Source organism: Thunnus thynnus, chromosome 3 (genome assembly GCF_963924715.1).
Source record: "Thunnus thynnus chromosome 3, fThuThy2.1, whole genome shotgun sequence".
NCBI lineage: Eukaryota > Metazoa > Chordata > Actinopteri > Scombriformes > Scombridae > Thunnus > Thunnus thynnus.
In genome coordinates this window covers 38,117,747-38,141,769 of record NC_089519.1, presented here as the reverse complement: position 1 = coordinate 38,141,769, position 24,023 = coordinate 38,117,747, and the positions used below count along the sequence as shown (strand labels likewise).

Below are 24,023 nucleotides of genomic sequence, written 5' to 3'. Positions count from 1 at the left end.
CTTAATTTTAACAAACATTTACATTTAACACATTACAGGTGCAACTACAGCTCCTCCTGTTGAATGCTCACAAAACAACAGTTTTATCTAAGTTAAAATGACAAGTTCAGTAATAAATACTGATTTATCTAATAAAATATAGAGAGAAAGCCTCAGTGTAATGGTTAATATTTTAATAAAGATAAATGTTATAGTTAGCTAGCAGGACAGAAGCTAGTTTACGCCGCTCTTTAGGACCGCGCGGAAACCGCCAAAGCGCTGATCCTGTGACGTCATGGCAGTCTGCCGATCTTATAATACATCCATGCGCTCAGCAGTCAGGAAAGATGGCGGCGGAGGAGAGCAGGTTGAAGCAGCGGAGTCACAAAAACAGCATCTTCACAGAAGGTAATGACACATTTGTCCGATGATAGAATGATGTTAGCGACGCGGCAGGAGACCGCGCGGTTTTTCTGCTAACGCGGCGTCCGTCGCTGTGTGTTTTACGGGACATAAACGTTCTGAGATGACGCTGCAGGCAGAATAATCGCATCCTCTGTCGTCCCGCGTCCCGCTGCGTCCGAGCGGAAAAATGTCCCTAAAAACAGGTTTATCAACGCTGACGGTGACGGGGGGCAGTGTTTGAACCGACACCGGTTAATCCCCGCTGTTCATTGTCATAAAGCAGCCAGTTAAGCGCTTTGTTAGCGTTAAGCCGCCCAGCTCCTCACCTGCCGCTCAGGGTTTGTTATTAGCGGCGCGGCTAACAGCTGCTAGCCGCTTCCAGCTGTTTCTTCTTTGTTCTGTTTCCAACATCTGTGTAACGGTCCTGTCAACAGCTGGTTAACGGTCCTGTCATCAGCTGGTTAACGGTCCTGTCAACATCTGTTTAATGGTCCTGTCAACAGCTGCTTAACTAGGGCTGGGTATCGATTCACAAGGTCCCGATTCGATTCCCGATTCAATATGGATTCGGTGAAGGATATCTCAGTTACAATAACAATTTTACTTGTATATAAAAACGATTCTCAGAGAACTAATGCTGTAAATTACACAAGGAACCGTCTACCTGGTGCATTATTAAAAATATTAATGTTTACATGAAGAATTGACCCCAAAGCAGTTACATGAATGTACTTTTTATTTAACATGAACACACAACATGGTGCAACTCAACAGACTCTACAGTCAGTGAGTCCTGAGTGATCAGATGTGTTTTCTTTAGTGCAGCGTATAAACACCATTAACCATCATCATCAGCACAGATCAGCAGGCAGCCAGTGTAAATAAAGTGGCTACAAACATACTTACTGTCATGTAAACATCAATAATACTTCAGGGAAACACACACTTTGCTGTGATTGTCTCAAAGCTTTTGTGCAACAGGCTTGGCGGTGCCTCAGCGAAGCGGCTCCCGCCATGTTCAAACGAGATCTGGCCACGAGATCTCGTGCACAGCGAGATCCAACCACGAGAAACCTGTGAATCAAACTGTAACCTATAAGCTGGCGGTGCAGCTGTCATCTGTACACAGTTACCCTCAGTCGCAGAGTGGCTCATTCAACCAGTTCACCTGCTTGACATTTTGTAAACACACAGTATGTTCAGATATTGTGTAAACTGTGCGGTCGCCTGGTTCAACCAGTCTAGAGTCTGTTTAACTTGTGACCATCAGTGTGATACTGCGGCAAGATTCAGTGATTCCCTTCAAACCAGCAAACATTTAAAAAGATGAAAGATGAAAACTTCCTGTTTAATTTACATAACGTAAGACAAGAAGGAGCAGATGAATATATACTGTGTTGAACGTTCAGTTTAATTTGAAGGCTTTTACGAAGACACCTACATGTTTTGTTTGTGTTTTCAGCCGCCGTCACTATGACAACCACAACATGTTCGGCTGAAAGTCACCAGTTAACACGGTCACTCATTAACTGAAACACCGGTTGACTCGTAATAAACAAATGAAATATGAATCCTGTTCAGAGGTCTGGACAATTAAGACAAGTTTACTTTCTTGTTGGCAAAGTTTCTCAAGTTATTTCTTTCAACTGTTGTCAGAGGCTGCTGTGGTGGTGGTGCAGTGATCTAGTGGTAGTGGTGTGGTGGTGGGAGTGCAGTGCTGGTGGTTTGGTGATGCGGTGGTGGTCTGGTGGTGGGAGTGCAGTGCTGGTGGTTTGGTGGTGTGATGGTCTGGTGATGCGGTGGTTGTCTGACGGTGGTGGTCTGGTGGTGCGGTGCTGGTGGTTCGGTGGTCTGGTGATGCGATGGTGGTCTGGTGGTGATAGTGCAGTGCTGGTGGTGTGGTCTGGTGGTGTGGTGGTCTGGTGATGCGGTGCTGGTCTTGTGGTGGTGGTTCGGTGGTGGTGGTGCAGTGGTGGTCTGGTGGTGGTGCAGTGGTGCGGTGGTGGTGCAGTGGTTCGGTGGTGGTGGTTTGGTGGTGGTGGTCTGGTGGTGTGGTGGTGGTCTGGTGGTGGTAGTGCAGTGGTGGTCTGGTGGTGGTGGTCTGGTGGTGGTGTTGGAGGACAGTGTCTCAATCACACATCAGTGATGTTTAGTGAGCTGTTATTGGATCCTTTCAGCTCCACAAGTCTCTAATGTGACATTTGTGTTTTTATGATTCTTGGCAACAATAAATAAATTTAGCGTTTAGTGTCTCTGTTTATACAAGTATCACACAACCAGGGACGCAGTGATGAACCAATTTCACTATTAACTGCGTTTTAAAACGTCACAGTTTAGTGTTTCTGTTCTGAGTCTCTAGAAAGGGACATAATGGTTCATTATTTTACTATGAACAAAGGTTGTACTGTGAGCAAAATTAAACAAAACAAGACAGTTGTGTTGAAAAAAAACAAGTCTGTAGGCAGTGTTCAGGTCATGCTAACCCAGTGTTGCTAACGTCGGAGCTAACCTCCTTCACTTTTCCAGCAGTTTTGGGAAACAACAGACAAGACTTTTCTTGGTCTTGAGAAGCTGCGACATGAATTAACTGAACATTTACTGCCAGACTGACGACTTCGCGTTCACCGTCACTTTTCTGCCGCTCGCTCTCTCACTACGCTCACACATCGCGCTCTTTATTCCTTAAAGCAAACGATTCCAAGAGTTTCCCAGACAGACACACAAAGGTTGACTCATGTTAAATATTATTGGTTATTTGGTGTTATTTTTGGCATTTTGGCCTGTACAGTTATGAGGGAAACGCTGCCGTAGGTGCAACCAGCTGACTGCAGCTGGAACCTGGTCTATCAGCTGAAAATACGGCGCTGCGACGAGAGCGACTCCTCTTATTTATGCGTCATTATGACATCAGCTAAAGGAGACGAGAAGTGTTCCGACACCGTCACAGAAACACCTTAAATCATCAGTGACGATTAAAAATTAATTAAAGAAATAGGCATGGATGACAGTCGATGATAAAAACACTTCAGTTTATTACCTACATTAGTAATATTTTCCCCTGGAGATCAATAAAGTTCATCATAATCTTAGAAATCAATTAAAGTCATTACTTGGCATTGATTATTTATTTTCATCTCTGCTGCAGAATCTTTTGAAGTGTCTTCAAAACAAAACATGCAAACTGATTTTTCCTCAGATTATAATCCCTGCATGCGTCTGCTGCCACCTGTTCACTTCGTTATTATCAAAGCCGAGTGATTAGTCGGCGAGCAGCCTGTAAGGTTTCCTCGCTGGCTGCTGATCAAACCTCTGGCTCGCTGCTGTTCTTATCAACACCACAGCTGCTGGAAATGTTCTCAACCGTCAAGTTTGTCAATCAAAGCAGAAAGCTGATGAACTTTCTCCTGCTGTAACAGAAACATCATGTGATCTATACGTAACTGTACATCAGTGCTGCACGATGAGGAAGAACTGGCTCATGCTGTGTCAAAGCAGAGTCTGGACTACAGTTTGGTGTTTTAGTGTCTCTGCTTACATGAGGACGGGATGCTCTGGGAGAGGCTCTCAGCATCCTCTCTCACCAGATTCACATTTGCTGCAAACTGTTCTCGCTGCTGCTGCTGAATGAGGGATAGTCGTTTAAAGTAGAAGTCATGAGAGATGCTGCTGTGAGTGTTTTCCTAACAACACGACGTCCTCAGGCCAGTAGGTCAGTCCGTCTGAGAGCCGAGCAGGACTGTCTGCTCTGCTGAGGGTGTAATGAGGGAAGAGCTCTGCTGTGAGGACGTTTACCAGCCAGATGAGATCAGATAGCAGGAATCCTGCGGAGCGTTAACACATGCTTACTCACCTGCTGTATCAGTAAAGCAGAAACACACGACTACAAACAGGAAGCACCAGGTTATAATCAGCTGACAGACGGATGTTTCCCATGGTAACCACACACGTAGTGAGGTGGCGTGAAGCCTCTTTATGTCAGTCCTCTCCGTTCGGAGTCAGGAACGATCTGGAAACTTCCCGCTACCTCGGACACAAGCTGCACACTAGGGCTAACGTTAGCTACTTTAGCTAAGTTGTGCTAACAGGGCGGGCACTGACTCAGTGTGAGCCAGCTGTCAATCAACACCCACACAGCAGACATCAAAGCTACTATAAGTCTTCAAATCTTATTAATGGAGCGATTAATTTCCAAAATGACCTCCAGCACATTTATTAGAGGCCAGAATGACTCGTTGAAAACAATGAGAGCGTTTCAGCCTCCAGATGTTGCAGCTGCTGATCAGATAACTGATCAACATCTGATCAACACAACATCTTATGATCTGAAGTCAAGCTTTGTGTTTCGTCCAGTTAATTGTACTGATATTAAAACAGACCTCAGTGACTCATTGATTTAATTTGATTCATTCAGTTTAAAATGAGGGAAACGAATTATTAAAACAGTCACAACAAGGTTTCATCTCTCAGTTTGTCTTCTTGTAGACGAGACAAACAGACAAACAGAGAAAGTTTAAAACAGTTAATTGATTCTAGTCTGACAGTCTGCAGCAGATCAATCAGTGTTTGGACCTTTCTGTTCTGTCTGGTTCTGACAGTCCACAGCTCACGGGATGTATTTTATTTCTAACGGTGACAGTCTGCAGCTCTACCGTCTAAACAAACGTGATGTTTCAATTCTGCATTTTGCAGGAAAAAACAAATCGATGTGATGAGTTAAATGTCAGCGTTTCATCTGAATCTCTTTGTGATTAAAATCTCAGATTTGTTCTTTCAGCTTCTGACTCTTTGAAGCCGTTGTGTGAACGTTATCTGGAGGTTACATTTAGTTTCACTAACAGCTGGAACCTGTAAATGTAAAACACAGAAAGGTTCGTTTATCCACCTGTTGTGTCATGTGATCACATCCAGACATCACAATGTATTCTATTCATATTGTTGTTATGTGATGTTTGTGGGTTTTCTGTTGTTGTTTATATGAATGTATTAATGTTTAAACAGTTTCCATTTCGTCCCGTTATATCATTCACATCTTCCTCTGGATGATGATGATGATGATGATGATGATGATGAGGTTTATTTTTTATGGTCCTGGTTTTGGAGGTGTCACATGTCCCCGACCAGCTGACCTGAATGAAGACACTGTTTTCTTCCCATGATGCCTCAGGCTGCTGGATCCCATGACAGCGTCTGAGTGAGCGCCGTCACGTAAACAGAAGGTCACAGGTTCAATCCCTCTAAACATGATCTGCAACTACTTTCATCATCGATTAATTAGTTCATTAAGTCGTTTTTAAGTAGAAATCCAAACTTTTTTTTTTTGTTGAACCTTTTAGAAATCTCAACTTATCAATCAATAATCAATCAGATGAATGGTATCCAGACTGTGGACCAGTCAGATGAAGTCAAAGTGAGTCAGAAACATGCAGACTGCTGCTTAACATGGCTGCAGATCAGTGAAGTGTGACTGCTGCCGTACAAGGAGAGCTGAAAGGTTCTGTCTATTTACTGTAAACCTCCTGCCAGCACCGCCATCCCATAATAGCCCTCCTGTTGGCTGAGCTCCTGTGAAGCTTCACTAACTGGAGGAGGTCAGGAGGAGCCGCCGCCGCTGTCGCTTTATTGATCTGTGGGGGGGGAAACTCACTGCTGTGGGATTAAAGTTGTGTCATAAAAAAAATCAACAAAATGTCCCAAAAAATCAAAGAAAATATTGAAAGTGATTAAAAATAAACTGAAACCAAAAACCAAAAACTGAAGATGAATCCTGATGAGTGATCAGATGTTTGACTCTTGTCTAGTTTTATTCTAAGTTTTGCCTTTGAGGTCATTTCTTTGGGTTTCGGTTTATTTTTATTCATCTTTAGTGTCGTTATTATTATTATTATTATTATTATTATTATTATGACACATTTAATCCCATAAACCACCAGAACTGCTGCAGCGGACGAACATGTGACCATTTGTTGTGTTTCTGTGTTTTAGTCTGTTGAATCATAGACTGAACTGATAATCAGCAGATTAATGATCGATCATTGAAATCATCGTTAGTTATTAACACTGTCATTAAAGTGTTTATTTTATATTGAGTAACTGAGACCACATCAGCTTTACTCTACATATAGAAGTTATCAGCAGGGTCGCCGTTATTGATTAATCGTTATGTCTATAAAATGTCAGAAAATAGTGAACAATTGTGATAAAGGTTGACGTCTTTATCAGTTTTCTATCATGAACGACACTCGAAGCGTTAAATGTTCACATATGAGCAGCTGAAACCTCTTTTTGTTTCTGTACATTAATCTGTGTAAGTTCCTCTGTAAGATAACTGGTGTGTTTCTTCTCAGGAGGCTTTAAACGGGACGCCTCCCAGATGAGGTGTGAGGAAGAGGAGGACCTGCTGGAGGAGGAGGAGGAGGAGGAGGTGGTGGGCGTGGCCCGGCCGGTGCAGATCGTGGTGGCGGACGAGGAGGAGCACTCGTTCTCGCTGCAGGAGGAGGCGCTGGAGCGGCTGCTGCTGCAGGAGGAGGTGCAGGACCTCAACGTGGTCGTGGTCTCTGTGGCCGGAGCTTTCCGGAAGGGCAAGTCCTTCCTGCTGGACTTCATGCTGCGCTACATGTACAGCCAGGTACACCAGCCGCACGCCGTCCTCTCACCATCACCTCGTTACCCCACTCGTCTGCAGATTATTCTCTCCAGTAATCCCACAGACGTCTTCAGATGTTCAGTCGACTTCGATGAAGGAACCCGGACAGGCAGCAAACTCGTTGGCGCTTCAAGAAATGACTTAAAACAATCAATTATCAAAATAGTTGCTGATTAATTTAGTTTGAATCAATGAATCGACTAATCGTTGTCTTCACTACGGCTGTGCTGCGGCGTTATACGAGCTGCAACCATCAGCTGATTCATTGATAAATAACTGATCAATCAGCAACTACGCTGATGTTTGATTGAGTCAAACATTCAGCTTTTTAATCGTAACAATTTGCTGCTTTTATTAGTCGTATGTGATGATAAACTGAATCTTTAGACTGTTGATCGAGCAGATATTTTAAAAACCAAACAGTTAATTGATGAATCTAGAAAACGATCAACAGATGAATTGATTATGAAACGATTGTGCTTGTCTGATCACTTGTCGTTGTGATATTTTGACTTGTTTGTGGGTTTTTTGGGAGTCAGGATGAATGTTTTCACTGCTTCACTGGAACTCTTTGTGCTGACAAAACAAATCCTGTCAGCTGCTGACGGAATCAAACCTGCAGCAGGAAATAAATGCAGTTAAGTGTAAAAAAAAAAAAAAAAAAAAACCATGTTGTGGAGGAAACTCTGTGACTGTGACTCGACCTTTGTCCGTGTTAATCTACGGTAAGCACTGAGGAACATTCTGGAGGGTTTCATCTCTCTGTAAAGAGGATTTTAGGTCGGCACAATGGCGGCTCTGTGGCTGGGCCTCCACACGGCTCACCGCTGCTTATTCCACACATAAAGGCCATCTTTATGCATGGAATAAGCCCCGCCCCCTTCCCCCCACCCCCCCCACAGGTCAGGTGACGGTAGGGTCTCTGTTAACACAACTCCCACACAGCCGCATGAGTGACAGTTTGGAAAACTGCAGCTCAGACGTTTCCAGGACCCCATACTGGTAGTCCTCCATGTTTTTAGCTGATTAACTACAAATCCTGGATTGGTCGCCATGACGATGTATACCATGAGACGGTATACATTTGTCAACAGGTTTGTTTTCTTTAAACCATCATATGCAGGAACTTGGTGGAATAATTCTGCTTTGTTTACATACACACCAGTAAAACCAGCAGCACCCAGTACCATCCAATAATAAACATAAAGCAGAATTAAAAAACTGAAAATGTATAAACGTTGTAAAGGTGGAGCCGCTGTATTACACAGGTGTTCCTAATAAAGTGACTCACCATCATGTTACATCAACCAGCAGGTTTTACATTCATTTGCTTCCAGACAGACGTTAGTTAAACACACACAGAGAGAATCCATCACAGTCAACGTCTCAGTTTGTGTTTAAAGTTCATCTAAACGAGGATCCTCCAAACTCACAGCCTGTTTAGTGTCTGTTCACCGCAGCTCAGCACAGAAACACAAAGAGAGGGTTTTAAACTGACTGTAACGTTGTACATTTGCCTCAGACGCTGATGATTGAACTGTTTCTGCAGCTTCAGACTGAACATCAACCAAGTTCTCTGTTGTTTTAACTTTAACCTCTGTTATAACACGTAATAGTGTCAGTAGCGCTGACTCTTCTCCTCCCGTCTCTGTCCAGTCGACCCGTCCGTGGATCGGCGGCGAGGACGAGCCTCTGACCGGCTTCACCTGGCGGGGCGGCTGTGAGAGGGAGACCACGGGCATCCTGGCCTGGAGCGACGTGTTCGTGGTGGAGAAACCAGACGGCTGCAAGGTCTGTTGACAGGCCGGATGTGAGGCTGCAGCTTTAAACTCCCACTAAGAGAAAAATCTAAACTTTCTTCATGTAGTTTGTTTATAGAAATCCCAACTAATTACAGGAAATTATAACTCAACATGGAAAAATACAGAACAAAGACATAAACTATCATTACAGCAGGAGACCAAATAATTAATGTTTTAAATATATGATATCAGTAATAAAACAAACAGTGCAGGTTCACAAAGAGAATTAATCATCAAAACATTAAAATATGTTCTCTGTAATTAATAAATCTCACTAACTGTATCTGAGATTTAACTAAAAAAAAAAAAAATTGTGTGAATTTTTGCTTGTGAATAAAGAATTTTGCAATTAATATATAAATGTACCAATAATGTAGTTGTTTGTTTCTTAAGCATTTTTATATTAGCACATAATATCACAAATAGAGAAAACAACTGAGCTACCAATCCCATCCCATAATATAGACAGAATGTTTCTGAAGGTCTGAGTCAGTTTGATCATGGACACTGTTTATATGCTTCCTGTCATCTCTGTTGTGTAACAGCTGTTTCATTATTTACAACATGTCCGCTATCACTTTAATCAGAGAATCAACCTGAAAATTAATGAGTTGTTCATATGACAACAGATTCACTCGTCTAATAACTCTGATAGAAATAAAATATTGTAGTTAAACCAGGAAAACTGACTTTTTATTAATTGTAACGTCGCTTGTTGTTTCTGCAGGTTGCAGTTCTACTAATCGACACACAGGGGGCGTTTGACAGCCAGTCGACCATCAAAGACTGCGCCACGCTGTTCGCCCTGAGCACCATGACCAGCTCTGTCCAGGTCAGCTGTTCATTCCTGTTGTGTGTTTGACCAGCACATCAGAAGCTCATAGAGTCAGTCTGATAGTAAAGTCTGGATGCTGTACACGTGTTAAACGAGCTCTTGACTGACGAAGGTCTGTGTGTTGATGAAACTGTGTGTTCCAGGTCTACAACTTGTCCCAGAACGTCCAGGAAGACGACCTCCAGCACCTCCAGGTCAGTATCGGCCTCCCCGGACGAGTTTACAAACTGCTCACATGAGCATTTTTAGCTCTTCAGTAGAAGAAGAAGTGAACAGTTTTCACAGCAGACATGTTGACTTGTCAAAGCAGGAGAAGCACAGATGCAATGAACAATGAACTGATCTACTAACAAGTATTGTGTGTGTATCAAAGCTGATATATCTTATTAAAAACACGTCAGTGAGTCTCACCGCTGCACTGGGTCACATGTTCCTTCATCATGAAGAGTTTGGTCACGTTAGTTTGTTTAGAAACGGCTCCAAAGACTAATAACAGCATCACGTTTTCAGTCTCTGGAGAGTAGTTCTGTGTAAGGCAGACGCCACTGAGCACGTGCAGGAATGTGGTTCTGTTTACAGCTTCACTAGCTTGTTCTGCTACAGATCACAACCTCTGACTTCTAAGTTCTTTGAGAAATGTATAAATTAGCACAACAGGCTTGTGAAGCTGTTTGTGTTGTGATCGTGTTAATCAGCAGAAACATCTTTCTACCTTCAGTACTGATATCTAATGATCTGTTTTGGCCTGTCAGAGCAGCTCGGTGCTGATCTGTAATCACAGAAGTTCCTGCAGCATTTCTGTTAAAGCTCATGTTGTTTTGAAGATGTGAGTGAAGAGGACCATATCAGGTGTTTGATGATGCGTTCAGGTCAGGATTAACTGCTGAACTGAAACCAGCAGGCAGCCATATGAGGCGAAGAGCAGCTCAGACAGAAATCCCTCCAGTGGAAAGTTCTCTTCTATCTTTGGTCCCAACTGCACCTCAGAGATCATCTGCCAATCAAACAGCGCGGCCGGGACTGACTGTCGATGCAAATCAAATGTGCAAGAAGTCCTGATGTTGGACTATTTTTACTCAGACTTTTAGCAGAAAGTTGAAAAGATTTAAAGATTCTTACCCTGATCAAGTGTCAGCTGGAACTGGGCAACAAACCTGCAGCCCACTTCTTCTCCTGCTGAATCCAAACAAAAGCGATCTTTATCTCTCGCTGTGCAGCAGCAAAGAGCTTCTAAACAGCGAGTGTTGAGAGCAGCAAATGGAAAAGCTCTCATGGACCGGATGAAGCTGCATCACAGTTACAGCAATCAGGATGAGCACACATTTGTTCAGATACTGATTGAGCTTTATGACTGTGTTGTGGTGTTTGATTAGATTTTAAACTGAGTGGTTGTTTCCTCTCCGCAGCTCTTCACTGAGTACGGACGACTGGCTATGGAGGAAGTCTACGAGAAACCCTTCCAGGTATCGTCTGCTGACCTCAGAATATTCAGGATATGAATTACTTCAAATTCAGTCATCAAACAGCTAAATTAAAAATTTGTAAAGACTGGATTCTTTCAAATTTTAAAGAAATTGAACAATAAGTAAGTAAATATTTTTAGGTTTATTATTGTAACTTTGGTATCATTTGATTTATGAACCAATCTAAAGCTTTGTTTATCTTGTGCTTCAATGACGTGTGATCCTGGATCAATAACCTGAATGTGTCCGTCTGTTCAGACTCTGATGTTCCTGATCAGAGACTGGAGTTATCCCTATGAGCATCCGTATGGTCTGGAGGGAGGACAGAGCTTCCTGGAGAAACGACTGCAGGTGAGTTTGACCAGTCCGGCTGTAAGCTGAAGATTCTGTCCGTCACCATCAGGCAGGTGTTGACGTGCTGACATGTTGACGTGCTGACGTGCTGACATGTTGATGTGTGTTCAGGTGAAGCAGAACCAACATGAGGAGCTGCAGAACGTCAGGAAACACATCCACTCCTGCTTCTCCAACATCAGCTGCTTCCTGCTGCCGCACCCAGGCCTCAAGGTGGCCACCAACCCTCACTTTGACGGGCGGCTCAGAGGTGAAAGAAAACAACACAAACTCAGCAGCCAGTCAGAACCACCAATCAGCCAGTCAGAACCACCAGTCAGCCAGTCGAACCACCAGTCAGCCAGTCGAACCACCAGTCAGCCAGTCAGAACCACCAGTTAGCCAGTCAGAACCACCAGTCAACCAGTCAGAACCACCAGTCAGCCAGTCAGAACCACCAGTCAGCCAGTCAGAACCACCAGTCAACCAGTCTAACCATCAGTCAGCCAGTCGAACCACCAGTCAGCCAGTCGAATCACCAGTCAGCCAGTCAGAACCACCAGTCAGAACCACCAGTCAGCCAGTTGGCCAATCAGCCAGTCAAACCACCAGTCAGCCAGTATAACCACCAGTCAGCCAGTCAAACCACCAGTTAAAGTGACAGTAATCCTGATTTCAGCAGCACATCATGTAATGATTGAAAGTGAAAATGATGCAATGAAACCAAAGTCTGAAACATGAATTAAACATTAGAACATAATCGTAGGTCCATAAATAATAATAAATAAAGATCAGACGTCATTAAATGTTGATTTCTGGTATTTATTAGCTGTAGTCTATAGAATCATGATCTCAGTTGGTTTAAAGTCAGTCTAACAGAGCGACTGATCAAACATCAGGATGAATGAAAACAGGAAGCTCACAGAAGATCAATAAAAGGTCATTAAGTACAGTTTCTGTCAGGTGATTGATTATGATCTGCAGGTTTAGCAGCCTGATCTCTGAACTATGTTTTAGACCGTCATCTATAATCTATAACCTCACGAGTCTAGACATTAACTCAGTGTCTGTATTGATAACGTCTTAATTGATCCACGTCTGTCTCAGATATTGACGAGGATTTCCAGAAGGAGCTGGTGAGTCTCGTCCCGACGCTGCTCTCCCCAGAGAACCTGGTGGAGAAGGAGATCGGAGGAGTGAAGATCACCTGCAGAGACCTGCTGCACTACTTCAAGGTGACTTAATTTACTGTGTTTCTTCTTCTTCTTCTCTGAAGTGATGCACCAAATCATTTTCTGGGTCCATAACTTTAAATAAGTCATTTTCTCTAAAGTTAATGTGGTTTCCAGTGACCTTAAATATCCCGAACAAATAACACTTCCCCAGAAAGTTCCAGTGACTTTCACTAACTTGTCTTTAAATGGCAAAATATCAATATAAGAGAAAAGAATACAATCTGCTATTTTCAGTCCAAACATAACTTTATTCTCTCCATCTAAAGTCCTGGTTGAAAGCTCTGGGAAGAGCTAGTAGGTGGTTCCCTCATCTCAGCTATGATTCATTAAAAAGAACAACTATTTTGATGATAGAATATTTGTTTTGATTCCAGCTTGTTAAATGTGAATATTTCCTGGTTTCTTTAGTCTCTGACAGTAAACTGAAGAACTTTGGGAAACACTGATAGTTGCAGCTCTTTGTCTGTTGGATGTTGTCTTTGTGTAATTGGGGCCCAAGTCCAAAGGGCGAAGGCCCTCTTGTATTTCATGTGTTTATGAGGCGATTTCACAAGAATCGTACTCTGACATTCTCCTCTGAGAGGGAGAGAGAGAGAATAGGGGGGGGGGCTATATACATACAGTACATTATATACAAACTTTATATGAAGTTTGGTGTTATTATCATTTATTTTACAATAATTTTAGGTCTTATATGTATAATTCAGTAGTGGGGATGACCTATGAGGGGAAGGGAAAAAATGGAGTGAGAGTGATAGTTTAGTGATAAACTGCTGCAGAAAAATACCATCAAAACTGAAATTTGTAGCTCTGTACTGCAGTTTTTCCTTTATTAGGGCCCGAGCACCTGGCGGTTCACTCACACTCTCCATTCAAATATATGAGTATTTTTCTGTGTCCAGCTGCAGTTACTTATTGTCTCTACACACCTGACAGTAAACATGTCAATCACACTTTGACCAGGTCATGTGGGTTAAAAGTCTTTACTTTTCTAAAAATAGACTTGATGAAAATTAGGAAATTAATTTGTTTTACACACAAACTCATCAATAGTTTTCAATTTACTAATTGAAATTCAAGTGAATGGACCCAAAACTTGCATAATTTTGATGACACAGGTGTGAGCGAGACAGACATGTCTCACCCAGCAGAAAACTCTCATCCTCACACTGTTGAGATTTGATGTTTCGCCATGACAGAGGAAGTTCAGTCAGTATTCAGTCAGTGATGCAAACTGGCTGAATAGCGCCCCCTACGCAAAGCAGCCCCAGCAGCAGGCAAAACAGTGGACAAAGGAAGTGATGTTTATCTCCTTCTTGCACTGTCTGAAGACAGCCTGGGTCTGAAAACATCTACATGCCCGTCACAGAAGCCCTTCGACTGCGCCGCGGCCCGACGTGCGCAGAGGCGCGAGGGCCCGTTTAACGCTGCTTGCAGCTTTAATTATTGTCTGTGTTGTCCTTTGGTTTGTCTCAAACCTTCAGATATCTGCTTGTTGTTTTTGGTCACTTGATTATTATCATTATCGATTAAACTGTCAATTATTTTCTTGATTAATCGATTAGTTGTTTGGTCCATAAAATGTCAGAAAATAGTAAAAAATGTTGATCAGTGTTTCCAAAGATGACGTCATCAAATGTCTTGTTTTATCCACGATGAAGATCTTCAGTTTACTGTCACAGAGACTAAAGAAACCAGAAAATATTCACATTTAACAAGCTGGAATCAGAATCAATTATCAAAATAGTTGCCAACTAATTGCTTAATTGATAATTTGTTGCAGTTCAAATAAACATTAAGAGTTCTTGGTAAAAAGACGTCTGCATGTTGTTCTAAACTTCTGAGTTTGAGGCGTTTTTAATAATGAAAAGATCAACATCCGTCTGCTCAGAGAACATACACGGTCCAAACCAAAACTGAACATTTAGGATGATAAAATATGAATAAACTGAGATTTGTGTTGTTCGTGTATAATATATAATTTATCTAAAAAGATTAGATCTGATATTTTACCACAAACTGTTGAAACTGGACAGTTTGTCAGTCTGGAGGAAGAAAAGATAGAAAATTACCTCCATTTAGTTTTCTTTTGTCCTTTTTTACTGGCAAACATCACATATGAAACATTTCAATGAACCAGTTATTAGGAGAAAGTCTGAGAGAAAAAGACATTTATCAGAATAAACTGTAGAGTTGTAGCAGATGTTTTTTAAAGTCTATATGAATGTAACAGATCTGTTCTGTCCTTTTTGTTTATTTATTACCAGATGAATCAGACAGAAGTAAAAACTAACTGCTGTTGTGTTTCAGGCCTACATGAAGATCTACCAGGGAGAGGAGCTTCCTCACCCCAAGTCCATGCTGCAGGTCAGTTCATCATCATCATCATCATCATCACTGTTAAACAGCTCCGCCTACTGGACACTTTACATCATGACATCTTATCAGACGGTGCTCCAGCAGCAGCTGAAATAAAATGAAATGAATTGTACCAGTGATCATTTAATCAAAGTGAACATCGTTGGTTCTGTTCATCCGTCTTTTTACAAACTTTAGTTTTCTTTGTGTTGAGACTCTGAGCCAAAAATATTTACTGTCTTTTAATTGATTTATTGTTTTTTTTTTTAATGCCAAAATGTTTTTTACGTTCCTCTCTGAGTGTCTGTGAGGTTAAAACTATAATGATTTGATATCATATTTATCAATACTTGATTGAAAGTGTAGTATTTCCTGTTTCTGACATAATGTACATTAAAACAAGAATATGTAACTTTAGTGTAACAGCGTCTACTGTGGTTGGAGTAATTAATTACAGAGTAATGACAAAACAGTAGAATAAGAGCGCTAACATTAGCCACATTAGCTCCCTCTCATATCAGGCTGTAAAACAATAAGTGAACTTCACCTTTTATTAACAACAGGACGACTGCGATCTTTGTTTTTCCATTTTAAATTACAGATCAATAAATCCATTAAAGACACTCTGCACTGATCTGTGATGATGTGCCATAATGAATTTGTTGTGTCATCTGTTACCTAGGCAACAGCTGAAGCCAATAACCTTGCAGCTGTCGCTGGAGCCAAAGACTTATACAACAAAAGCATGGAGCAGGTAACGCATCACTTCCTGTTTACTGATGTTTAAAGGCCCCTCCAATCAGAAACCAGCGTTTGTTGTTGTTCTCTGTGTAGTTTGTTCACCTTAAATCTCAGTTTAACACATGAAGCAGGATTTGTGACATCACAACTAGTTTGATTTTTACATGAAGGAGACGATGTTTTAAGGATCTGGAGGTCTGGAGGGATCGTTAAGCTGCCGTCTTTTTTGTTTTATTTCCTCGTGTTAACTTCCCATCTCTCCTGGTCTCAGATCTGCGGCGGAGACAAACCCTACATTTCCCCGGCGGAGCTGGAGTGTCGACACGCGGAGCTCCGACAGGCGTCGGTGCGACACTTCCGCTCCGTGAAGAAGATGGGCGGCGAGGATTTCTGCCGCCGCTACCAGGAGCAGCTGGAGGCGGAGCTGGACGAGGCCTACTCCAACTTCAGCAAGCACAACGACGGCAAGAACATCTTCTACGCTGCGAGGACGCCCGCCACGCTGTTCGCTGTCATGTTCGTCATGTACGTGGCGTCGCTGGTCACCGGCTTCGTGGGCATCAACTCCGTGGCCACGCTGTGTAACCTGGTGATGGGCGTGGCTCTGACGGCGCTCTGCATCTGGGCTTACGTCAAATACTCGGGAGAGTTCCGCGAAGTCGGAGAACTCATCGACCAGGTGGCTGAAACCCTCTGGGAACAGGTGAGAACACGTTAACCTGCTGACACGTCTCTGACTCCACCCGTCGCTGCTTCACGTCACAGTTTAGAAAAAATAAAGAATTTTATAAAAGTACTAGGAACATGTAAAGGAATAGTTCGACATTTTGGGAAATATGTTAAATCTCGTTCTGCGTGAGAGTTGATGTGTCTGTCATGTCTGTGGTAAACATGAAGCTAGCTTAGCTTAGCTTAGCTTAGCATAAAGACTGGAAATGAGGGGAAACTGTTAGCCTGACTCCACCTAGCAAGACAAGTTTAGTTGCTTTCAACAACAAGTTGATTCAAAGTACTTTAGATAAAACATAGAAGGCATCAAAACAAAATGTAAAAGAAACACATTAAAAAAAGACACATTTAAAAACAATTAAAGAGTTAAATAAATAAAAAATAAGGTAAAATAGAATAAGACAGATAAACAGGAGGGTAACAGTTACAGAGCAGTGAGAGATGTGAATAATTATTTATTATAATTATTTAATAAAAGGCGCAAACAGAAAAGTCTTCAGCTGTAATTTAAAGAATTGAGGCCTGATCCAGACCTGATCCAGACCTGATCCAGACCTGATCCAGACCTGATCCAGACCAGCTGAGAGTCTGGATGCTTCATAAACCAACAGCAGTGTTTTTAAAATCATTTCTTTGTCAGACATGAAGCCGGTGTAAAAGTCTGAGAACTGGACTGATGTGATCCTGTCTCCTGGTCTCAGTGAGACCTCTAAAGCTAATTTACCCAACAGACACGAGAGTCGACTCAACCTCAATCCAACTGTTCCTTTAACGCTTCGTCTGTGTCACTTAATGATGATTTAATGAGACAACAAACAGCCGAGTATCAAACTGCAACATTTAAACTGCTGCTAACAGTTATTTTCATTATTGATTCATTTCTGGATTAATCAATTAGTTGTTTGGTCCATAAAATGGTGAAAAATGTGGATCAGTGTTTCCCAAAGTTGACATCTTCAAACGTTTTGTTTTGTCCACAACAACGATATTCAAAGAAACCAGAAAATATTCACATTTAATCAGCTGCAATCAAAATGTTCAGTATCAAAAAAAGTTGGCAATTAATTTTCTGTCAATCAACTGATTGATTCCAATAATCGTTGCAGCTTCAATCATACGTGTCAAACAACAAACTGAGTGTTGATTCTTTGATCAGACGCTTCCTGATTTAAACTATAACTTTGTTCAACTCTTATTTCAGTAAACATTAAACACTGAAGCACTTTGTTATATTATACTATGTTTAATATATTATATTATATTGCTTTTAATATTCCTCAAGATAAAGTATTGTTTTGGTATCGGAGCTGAAAATCATGTTATTAAATTTGAAATAATATTCATCACTGTGAAGAAACTACAGTTTGAAAAATATAAAGAGAAAAACAAGTCTTCATTTCTCCCTCAAAGCTTCTTTCATTCACTTCTTTCTGTTTTCAATCTGATACTTCAGACTCTGCACCGACTCTGAAACAACACTTTACTTTAAAGGACGAGTTCACAGTTTTTCAAGTCTGTCGTTAAACCAACAGTCAGTCAAATGAACATTAAAGCTGTTTTTCTTGCTGTAATCATTCCTCCTGTTCATACTGACCATCAGAAGATCCCTTCATAATGACCTTACAATGGAAGTGATGGAGGACAAAATCCACAGTCTGAAGCTAATATGAAGCTTCAGCGTCTAAATGAGTCAAATCAAGTAGATATCTTTCAACGTTACAGTCTTTTTAGTGCCAAAGTTCCTCTTTTTGTTACTATACTTCCACCTGCAGCTCAGCAGGGAAACACTGTCCAAGGAAACACAAAGAGGGAATTTGATGCTAAAAAGACTGTAAATGTGTCAGATATCCACTTGATATGACTAACTCAGACTGCTGAAGCTGAATAGAAGCTTCACACAGACTTTAAATGACTGTGTGGACACACTGTGGATTTTATCCTCCATCACTTACATTGAAAGCACATTTGAAGGATCTTTTAATATCCAGTATGAACAGGAGGAACGATTACAGACACCTGACTGCTGGTTTATCACACTGGGAACACTGGGAACACTGGGAACTGGTCCTTTGATTCACTTCAACTGCATGTTTCTATCATCCTTCGTCTTCCTCTTTTCTTCCTCTAATTCGTCCTCTTTGTTTTATCTCTCAATGCTCGCAGAGGACTCCACGAAAGGTGAGTTCAGAACCAAAGTCCAGAGAACCTTTACTGGTTTATTTTTAACAGCTGTGGGTGTTTTGGCACCATTTTGCATCAAACACCAGCATCAAACCTATAAGAGTCAGAATTAGAGATGCAGAGACATTTAATTTAAGACATTCAGACTGGATGAACCTCACTGGATCAGCTGAAAGCCTCCACAGGGGGGCGCCAGAGAGCTGGAGCTGAGGCAGAGATACTCCTCAGAGTCATAACACAAACCTCCATAACTTCCCTCAAAGGGAGTGGACCCAAACCATGCCAGCATAACAGAGCCCCCAGACCCCCTCACTGTAGGGGTCCAGCATTCAGACCTGGACCAGGTTTTCCTTTAACTGTCTCCCGTCTGTATTTACAAACTTAAAGTAATGAGATGCATTTAAAGGACACGTTTTCCTTTTCATAGAAACTTTCGATCATTTTATGTTTTCTAATCTGAGTATTTAGGAGCTTTTTTTTTTGGCTCTTTCAGTTGACCTGACCTCTTCCTCCTCCTCTTCCTCCTCCTCTTCTTCATCCAGGTTTTCTCCAAACTCTTCGAGGTGGCCCGGAGTCGAGTCTCGTTGGGGAACCTGATCCCGGTGCCGCGGCCCCGACTCGCCTCAAACAACAACGTCAAGAAGAAAAACTAGCAGCTCCCCTTCTGGGCTCTGTCATGTTTATCCCTCCTCCTCTTCCTCCTCCTCCTCCTCCTCCTTCTCTTCCTCTTCCTCCTCCTCCTCCTCCTCCTCCTCACCACCTTCTGCTCGGTTGTGAAACGACGTTTTTCAGGTGGTTTGAGACGTAAGAAGCTAAGTTTGTTTCCTAGACGACGGTTCCTCGCCGTGCTGGCGGTAGGTTCAAGGACTCGCTGTAGACCCAGACGCCGCGGTGTGATGTATTTTACTTTTTGTCAGTGGGCGGGGTTAAGGTATATATTGGTGGGCGGGGCCATTATTCTATCACAGAGTGTCATCCCAGGTGCGTGGGCGCCTGTCGGATGGCGACTCGACATTAATGATTCCCATTTATGTGAATGTATGAATGAAGAGCATGACCACAGATCCTCCACACTTTCTTTCTTTCCTCCTCCTCCTCCTCCTCCTCTTCCTCCTCTCGTCCTCGTCAGGTTTGTTTCTGTTGCCAGGCGGTGGCGGCGGCGTGAGGAGGAGTCACGACCAAAGTTTACAGCTTTACTCAGACTTAGAAACACCGGCAGGAAACTGCGGCTGGCAGAAGGTTTGACGTTTGCTTTCAGGGAAAATTTACAGCTTTTTCTGAATTTTCCAGAATCAGAAACTCATGGAAGTTAAATTAGTTCAGTTGAAAACACGCCTGCAGCCGTGAGACTTAAACTCGGATCCGTCAGCAGAACAAGCACGGAAGCTCATAGTCGAACTCGTGTGGGTAAATATTCATTAGCTGTTCCCAGAGCTTTCGAGCATATCCCACAGCCTTCTTCAGCCAATGGAAACTTCTTGCTCAGGTGTCATCACGTACAGGATCAGGTGGGATACGGTCGAGAGATCCAGGAGTAGCTGACAAAGAGTTGAGAATATTTAACACAAACAAATGAATAACTCTTCAAAGGAAAGATGGAGCATCTATGAGCTCGATCGGTGACCTCAGAAAGGTCAAAACTGTATTTTTTTAACTGTTTCTCAGCAGCAGGTAAAGCACGAAGAGCCGAGAACAAACATATAATAATAAACATAATAAACATTTAATCAGTGAGATCATGAACCTGCTGCTGGAGAACAAGTCATTTATGTTCTTCATGTTTTTCATAAACACGGCTGAACTTTACACCATCATGACTGTTAACAGGAAGCAGCTCAGATGTTTAATAGTTCAGTTAACCAAAATAAAATGAAGTTTAATGAAACATTTCGGCAGTTTTTTTTAAAAGATTCTTTGACCATAAAATCTAAAAACATTCGTATATAAAGTATATTTTCACTCTGCAGATTCCAAACAAAGAAAGAAACCGACGTTCATCTCAACATGTTACCCAGAATTCAAAGCTTTACAGACTCGATGGTTCCATGAGTTCATCTGACTCCGAGAGCAGAATAAACGTTTCCCTGAAAGCAAGCCGCCCTTCACAGAGAGGACTGACTCGGTGTCTGTGGTCGGTGATTTATTTTCTTAGATCGGTTATCACGAGATCACAGCTTTGATTATTTTGTATGTTTGAGATGTTTTGAGTTGTGACTCCATCATGACTTCCAGTATTTACCTCTATTTTGTGTTTCTCATGTACTTTTAAAGGAAATCCTCTTCTTCTCTTTCTCTCTGAGATGTTCAGATGGGTATCAGTGCTGTTAGCTTAGCTTAGCATAAAGACAGGAAGCAGGGGGAAACCGCTAGCCGCGCTCCGTCCAGACGTCAGAAATACACCTGCTAACACGTTGCACCTAGTTTGTGTTTTTTTACTTTTCTGTTTGGATGAAACGGTTTGTGGTTTCAAAGTTAGATGTTGAACTATTTCTAGATAACAGAGCATCTAAAAATAATAATAATGATACATAACATGACGATCTTTGAAAAACCCAGAAGGTTGTTCAGTAACATGAACTGCAGACTCTTTGAACCATCTGGATAAAAAATATATATTTCCAGCTGCGACTGTAATCAAGTAAAACAGGGACATTATTTTGTATGAACATGCAAAATATTGAACAGAAACCTCAATATAAACAAATATATCTGATAATAAAGTTTATTTTGCTTCATGTACAAAAAGAATAAGGTCGTGTGTCAGTTCTGCTGTTGTTCTAGAAACTGTTGAAGATCTTTTTTTTTTTTTATAGTGCAACAAACATTTTTTTTATCCAGATGTTTGAGGATGTTTATGGCAGTTATGACATTTGGCTCCTAGAGGATTTTGGAAATATCTCCAGAACAGCAGCAGGAGATTTGAAACCTCCTCGCTGGATATTTACAGATGTTTCCTGCTGTGAAACACTAAAGAGCCACAAACTGTTTTTTTTACTGTTAAACAATAGAAACCATATTCACATTTAAGATGAGTGATTGCCGAGACGATTCGAGGCAGTTTAAGATTTACACTCAGTCTCTGTGTGGACGGACGGCGGTCGCTCTCGCCAGGAGGAACGAAATCTGAAGCCAACAAGTAATGAAACATACAAAATACAGTTAATTAATCGATACAAAACCTTAGATTACATTCATCAATGTTTTAAACTTCCAAGGAAAAAATTCTCTTTCTACAACAAACAGCTACAGTTTGGTTACCGTCACTCACAATGTGAATCTGACAGAAGAACTGCGCGGATGGATACGCTGCTGTTTGTCAAGAAATAGTTCCACGCCTGTAAAAAACACAAACATTTCTGTTTGGATCAAACAAACAAGGTGTTCGTCAGTGAACTGTAGAGACGTTGGCAGGTGTATTAATGAACTTCAGACAGAGCCAAGCTAGCGGTTTCCCACCTGCTGCCAGTCTTTATGCTAAGCTAAGCTAAGCTAACCAAGCTAACTCTCACAAAGACAAAGAATAAGAAGATTTCACAAAATGGAAATCAGGCGTCTAAAACGAAACGTTTCCATCTTTAATGTTAGTTTGTGTTTCAGAGGAAGAATCGATCAAAGCTTTTTTAAATAGTTTTTTTTTTTCCTGTGTTCAAGTTCAGCTGAGACGTGTAGATAATATTTAATTCTGTTATTTAACTCGAGTGTTGATCCTTGTCTGTCCTCCTGTTTTTTAAAGCACCAGAAGCCGTTTCAGTAAAAAACACTAAAGAGTCGAGCTGGAGGCCGAGGCGACGCTCGATTTCTGCTGTTGCATCACCCGCATAATATGAACACTTTGTGAAGATGGTGTCAGAGTTTCAGTTTTTAAAGCCAAAATCGGTGAATCGGATGAATTAAAGGTTCATTCCAAACGTGACCTCTGATGAGCCGAGAGTCCGGCGGGGTCGGAGGTCACCACGTTTTCTTTATTTAATCATGATTCCATCCACATCATCACCACTGTGTGCTTTTTGTTTTTGTACAGTTTAGTTTTTTACATCCACACATAGGGCATGTGTATGAAATATACATATATAAATATAAATTTTCTAGACCTTTTTGTAGCTGGAAGAACAACGGTTGGGTGGTAGACCAGATTCAGCTCACTGGATGTAAAGGAATGCTTTCGTGATTTGTGGATATGTCTAATAAATTCCTTTTTTATATATATATTTGTAAATTGAATCTGACATGAGCACTACGATTTCACCCCCTGCTGGCAAAGAATGTTTATAATCTGGATTATTTTTTCTTTCTTTTTTTTTTTTTGTCTTCTGTTGCATTTTAAAGTTATTTTCGTTAATTTATTTTTCAATACAATATTAAACCAAACTCCTACAACACAGAGTGGTGTGGCTCCTTTATTTTATAATTGTGAAGATGTTTAAATGGATCTTCAGCGCTGTCCTGAACTGTGGAAGCCCATTTCTGCCAAAAATGGAAAAATTTAACTTTCAGATTCAAACTGATGAGATATTATCTTACAGAAATATAATTTTGATTCAATATCTTGTAATTTTGATTTAGCATGGATGTTTTGGTATTTGTCAGCCCTTAAATTTCACTTCTTTTTTTTGAAACATTCTTGGCAGTAATGAGCTTCCATAGGAAGCTAAATGTTTCTATAAATCAGGGATGTTTGGAGTTTAGGTTTGCTAGGTCCTAAGGTGTTTGTCATGGAGCATTTTGGTTTGTTAGCTAAAACATCTGCTATGTGTTTTAGCATGCTAACAAATGATATGCTAACCTTAGCATGCTAGCAACAAGAATGTATGTTACTTTAGTGTCTTTCCTGTTTTATGCTAATGTTTGTTATTACACTAAAATATTCCATAGGTAACATTAGAGAAGTAACGTTTTTGTGCTAATAAAGACTAATGTCAGACTGCAGAGACTAAAGACTGGACTCTGGATGTGGGACAGATGTTCAGACTAAAGACTGGACTCTGGATGGGGGACAGATGTTCAGACTAAAGACTGGACTCTGGATGTGGAACAGATGTTCAGACTAAAGACTTTGGACTCTGGACGTGGGACAGATGTTCAGACTAAAGACTGGACTCTGGATGGGGGACAGATGTTCAGACTAAAGACTGTGGACTCTGGATGGGGGACAGATGTTCAGACTAAAGACTTTGGACTCTGGACGTGGGACAGATGTTCAGACTAAAGACTGGACTCTGGATGGGGGACAGATGTTCAGACTAAAGACTGTGGACTCTGGATGGGGGACAGATGTTCAGACTAAAGACTTTGGACTCTGGACGTGGGACAGATGTTCAG

At 41.5% G+C, this 24,023-nt stretch overlaps 1 protein-coding gene across 2 annotated transcripts; it reads left to right on the top strand.

The window, feature by feature from the left end:
• Positions 1–256: 256 nt before the first annotated feature.
• LOC137180413 (atlastin-2-like) lies at positions 257–23,087 on the top strand. Of its 2 annotated transcripts, XM_067585762.1 has the most exons (14): positions 257–387; positions 6,729–7,009; positions 8,684–8,818; positions 9,557–9,661; positions 9,808–9,858; positions 11,071–11,127; positions 11,386–11,478; positions 11,593–11,731; positions 12,568–12,695; positions 15,006–15,062; positions 15,736–15,807; positions 16,066–16,497; positions 18,687–18,701; positions 19,247–23,087. In XM_067585762.1, the coding sequence occupies exons 1-14, from the start codon at positions 327–329 to the stop codon at positions 19,355–19,357; spliced, it is 1,737 nt and encodes a 578-aa protein (XP_067441863.1). In that variant the 5' UTR covers positions 257–326; the 3' UTR covers positions 19,358–23,087. The 2 variants fall into 2 exon arrangements, with proteins under 2 accessions (XP_067441863.1, XP_067441864.1); XM_067585763.1 differs by lacking the exon at positions 18,687–18,701 and having other exon boundaries at positions 260–387.
• The last annotated feature ends 936 nt before the right edge of the window (positions 23,088–24,023 follow it).

Bases quoted from the DNA above. Each gene is read 5' to 3' on its own strand.
- LOC137180413 (XM_067585762.1), top strand. From the start codon at position 327: ATGGCGGCGGAGGAGAGCAGGTTGAAGCAGCGGAGTCACAAAAACAGC. The intron at 12,696-15,005 runs GTGACTTAATTT...GTTGTGTTTCAG, and splicing joins ACCTGCTGCACTACTTCAAG to GCCTACATGAAGATCTACCA. The intron at 15,063-15,735 runs GTCAGTTCATCA...TCTGTTACCTAG, and splicing joins ACCCCAAGTCCATGCTGCAG to GCAACAGCTGAAGCCAATAA.